Source organism: Lycium ferocissimum, chromosome 2 (assembly GCF_029784015.1).
Source record: "Lycium ferocissimum isolate CSIRO_LF1 chromosome 2, AGI_CSIRO_Lferr_CH_V1, whole genome shotgun sequence".
NCBI classification, from domain to species: Eukaryota; Viridiplantae; Streptophyta; class Magnoliopsida; order Solanales; family Solanaceae; genus Lycium; species Lycium ferocissimum.
Genome location: NC_081343.1, coordinates 67145318 through 67149894, shown reverse-complemented (window position 1 = coordinate 67149894; position 4577 = coordinate 67145318). Strand labels below are relative to the sequence as shown.

Genomic DNA, 4577 nt, shown 5'->3' with positions numbered 1-4577 from the left:
CCCAAGCCCAGCAAAAGCTTGAGTAACGCAGCACAATTAAATTAAACAAAAATATCATGGAGTTAAAGGGCATTTGTAGTGATCAACAAGTAGCTAGAGAGATAGCAAATGAAAAACTTGAGTTGGATTCAATTCACCTAGCAAACCCTTATAAACTTGAAAATCTTCAGGTTTCTTTATGAAGTTACAGGATTTCATTCAAAAAAGCATCAAGAATATGCATAACAGAACGTTGCAAAGTAAAAACAGTATCTGCTCATATACAACAGTTTACACTACAAGCAACAAGATACAGAGGCCTGATTATGCCAACTAAATAAGTTTAACAGACATTTAGCTTTAAGAGCATGGTTAGGAGTTGAAGGAACATGAAATTCTCCAAGTTTGTTTACATAATCTAGTAAAGCCAGAATTAAGACAATCTCTATGATGGATCCAGTAAACTAGACCAATTACAGATCCCTTTTTTCTCAAGCTTACTCAGAAAAGCACAAAATAAACAACTCAGTGGAATCAAGACGAAGCGTTCACCAATAACTTCTATAAAGTAACATGAGGAAGTGTTCACCAATAACCTTGATGAGTCCAATGCAATTATGTTTTATTGTGTCAATTAAATTTCACCAAGTGAACTATATAATTGGAAAAGAGTTTCTAAGGGAACTAAGCCCCAATATTTCAAAAAAACAGAGACGGTTACAAACTTTTATAAGAAAATATTAGGGGGAAAATGCCCAAATACCTAGCAGCACAAAAAACTAAATGCATCCATCTGAACCTATGCAGCCGCAGGAATAGTAGCAGTTGCTTTCTGAGGTTTCATGGAACAGAAAAGATTCAAAACATCGGCATGGTTCCTAATGTATCTGGGACATATTGCAAGGAAGTCCTGTGCTTCACTCCGCCTTCCTGCTTTTAAGTATGCTTCAAACAAATTGAGAAATACAGAAGTTGATGGAAATTTCTTCACTGTCACTGTTTCAGTAAATGCAAGGGCTTCGTCAGCACTTCCGCTCTTGGAAAGGTACTTGATGAAGGGATCCAGAAAAGGCGGGTAATCTTGAATTTTCATCAAATGCAGAACATTCAGAGCTTCCTCGAAACCTCGCTGAGCCAATAATTTTCCTACCAAAAACTTATATGTGGTATGCCACACACGTAGGCCTTTCTCATTGGCCATCTTCTCGACAAGCTTGAATGCATGAATCGCTCTTCTCTTGCGGCAGTGCAAGGACACTAAGAGCTCTAAAGCATACCCAGCATGTGATGTCCCTTCCTTTTCCACCATCATTTCAAATGCATCTGAAGCTTTAGCCAGATCACCAGCTTCACAGTATCCTTCAATTAAAGATGTCCATGTTTTAGACTTTGGAATAGTGCCCGTTGATTCTATATAATTCATAAACTCATTTGATTCCTTATCCTTCCCACCGCTACCCAAATTAAAAGCAATTTTGCTCTGTTGAATCTGACTAGGTGTGAAACCAGCATCCTCCATTGCTTTCAATATCTTGTTGCATTGACCAAATCTATCAACACTTGTCAAAGACTTGAGAACGGCATCGAGATTAGCACCAGTCAATGAATTGCCACTTTCTGTGAAGACCCTTAAGACTTTTGAGAACAAGTTCAAATCAAGCTCCTTACTAACAACTATTTTCTTCAATAGAAAAGTGCAGTCCTGCGAGGATGGCTTGTTTACACCGACCATTGCAAACTCATACAAGTCCACGGCATCCTTAATCATTTTTCTCTTAACAAAGTTATCCAGAACCCTAACATACATTTCTCTTTCCATTTCAAAACCTGCGGTTCTCATTTCATCAACTAACCTCCAGAACTTCTCACCGGACTCTTCCCTACCTAAGACCCTCGCCATAGCATTAAACGTCCGGTCATTATGCTTAAACAAACCACTCTCTTCAATCCACCTAAAGAATATCAAAGCCTTATTAGCTTCACATTCAAGATTCTCCAAAACCATACTGACCAATTCACTAGAAAACTCGAAATTCAACTCTCGCAGCTTCTTTTCCACGTCATCTCCCCATAAATTTCCGCGAATCAATTTGCAAACCTTAGAACAAACTTCCTCGCTCGAATTATCACCGTACAATTCTTTTAGCTTCTTCACATCGTCGCTAAGCTTATCCTTCTCAAATCTCTCGACAGCCCGATTAAACGTACCTCTCGACACTCCATACCCTTTACTTTTCATAACTTCAACCATACCCCAAAACTCCTTAACAAATCCATTAGACCCCAGTATTCCCAACATATAATTATACACCTTTGAACTCAACCTCTCACTCTCATTATCCTTAACCCAGTTAAAAACCCTACGTGCCACGTCAGGGGCAGTATTAAAGCTCCGTAACGCTTTTATAACCAAATCATGAGTCATAACAACATTATTAGACTCTAAATCAAGCTTAATTTCGTCATTAGTCTTGTTTGGTTTAGAGAAAATGTCAGTTAAAACAGAGATTTGATCTGATTCTTTGTGTTGGAGAGGCAATTCAGATGTAGAGAAACAACGTGGTTGGTAAGGGAGCATGTGAGATGCACGTGAGTAAGTGAGTGAGCGAAGAGATGGATTTATTACCTGAAAGGGAGATTGATTGATGACGTGTCGTCTGGAAATGTGAGAATGGTGATGTCGGAGAAGAAGGAGAAGCCATCGTTGTTGATTTCGCATTGTTGTTTGGTAGATTTAGATTTTGTTTAGTTTGGTGATAAATGAAAAGAGTTTCGGCTGGTTGTTTTGGAATGAAAAAAAGGGATTTTGGTAGGGTTTATGGAGGATGAGAGAAGAGAAAAACTCAGATGGAATGAGTTCTAGCAGATTCGGGTCACATGGATGTATCCAAGATCCGACTGTGGTTTTTGGATTTGGATTAGTAAAGCTACTTATCTTGTGCTCTAAAACAAGTTATATATATTTATGTTCCTATAAATCATTTCATTAAGGATAAAAGGAGAAGTTTTAGGTTAAATTATTTCTAAATATAGAAATGTATTATTCTTGGGACACTGTGAGTAACTATTACCAGCATTTTAATCAAAATTGGACTTAACATTCGTAGAACTAGCAAATTCGCAATTGCTAGACAAATCTTCCAATATCAGAGCTCGCAAACACATCTTTGATTTTAGCTAGATTATGTTAGATTAATCTACCACTCAATATTGAGCTAATCAACGCAATTAATACTACTAACGAGGGTGTAAACTACTAGCCAATTTTGATAAAACAATACCTATATCTAGTGTTTACACGAAAATATAGTAATTCATTATTTCACACTTATGTGCAATACCAAATTTGCATTCAAGTAATCATAAGATGCATTCTTTAATCTTTCCTTTGATTTTTAAAACTATACATAAATCAATATGCAAATCCTAATGAGTGTTTATTAATGATTTTATGGCTTCAAACCATTAGAAAATAATCAAGAAATACTGTTAATATAAATTCATTGTATTATATTTTAACTTGATCTTGATCCTGATTTTGTTACTCATGACTTTTCCACCAATACCAATTTTTCCACTTCATTTCTTATTTAAGCTCCTATCATTGTGCTCTAACGAGTTTTTCATCAATTATTATTTTAGCTCTTATGCCTGACAAAAAAAAAAAAAAAAAAAAACAATGTTACAAAATCCTGTCATTGAAACACATTTATATGTTTGAAATACATTATTTCGCATTGATTATTTGGGTTTGTTTAATTAGACAATGAATAAATTAACTAGCGTCGTAAAAGTGATAGTTGGTCCTCCCTCTCTGGAACAAGTACCCAAACCCCCCTTCAAACCAATCATACCCCAACGATAAATCAGACTAGCTTTATTGTGTGGAACACTAGGGGTGCTAATAATGAGCGGTTTAGGAGAAACTTTAGAGAATTAATTAATACCCACAAGCCTTATCTGGTTGCACTTCTAGAGACTAAGATGCACTGTCACCTAAGACTGAAAAATTACTTTGGCTTTAATGGTTACATAGAAATTCCTGCTTAGGGAAGGGTGGAGTAGTAGTACTTTGGCTTTTTGACATGGTGACTGTTACCTGCATAGACAAAGCGCTCGGAGTTGCGCAATGGTTCGAGTGCGCATTCTCTCGATTTTGTTGGTGCTTCTCTACTGTATATGCTAGTACCCTTGTCCACCAAAGATATAAACTTTGGGACAATTTGGAAAACCTGGCTGCGACTTATCAGGGTGCATGGTTAGTTGCATGAGACTTTAATGAGATCTTGAATAATAGTGATAAATGGGGGTAATACCATCCATAGAACTAGAAGCTCTAGGTTCTGGTCTTGCATAAATACTTGTCAATTAATAGACCTAGGTTTCAAGGGGCCTAAGTATACCTAGTCAAACCATAGGGGTAAAGGTAGGAATGGAGGGTTGATTTTGAAAAGACTGGATAGATGCTTTGCAAATGAGACATGGCTGGAAGCTTTTCCTGATTCTTCAGTCACTTACTTTCCCAAAGCACATTCAGACCATAACCCTATTCTGATTAAGCTTAATAATAACTATACCAGGCCCTAAAAAAAAAACTC

The 4577-nt window shown here is 36.8% G+C and overlaps 1 protein-coding gene across 1 annotated transcript; it reads right to left on the bottom strand.

The window, feature by feature from the left end:
* Positions 1–580: 580 nt before the first annotated feature.
* LOC132046974 (pentatricopeptide repeat-containing protein At3g02490, mitochondrial-like) lies at positions 581–2833 on the bottom strand. Its single transcript, XM_059437831.1, has one exon. It carries the CDS (start codon positions 2696–2698, stop codon positions 779–781), a length of 1920 nt encoding a protein of 639 aa, XP_059293814.1. The 5' UTR covers positions 2699–2833; the 3' UTR covers positions 581–778.
* Between the last annotated feature and the right edge of the window lie 1744 nt (positions 2834–4577).

What these genes read in the sequence shown, in the direction of transcription:
- LOC132046974 (XM_059437831.1), bottom strand. Translation starts at nt 2,698, where the DNA reads ATGCGAAATCAACAACGATGGCTTCTCCTTCTTCTCCGACATCACCAT.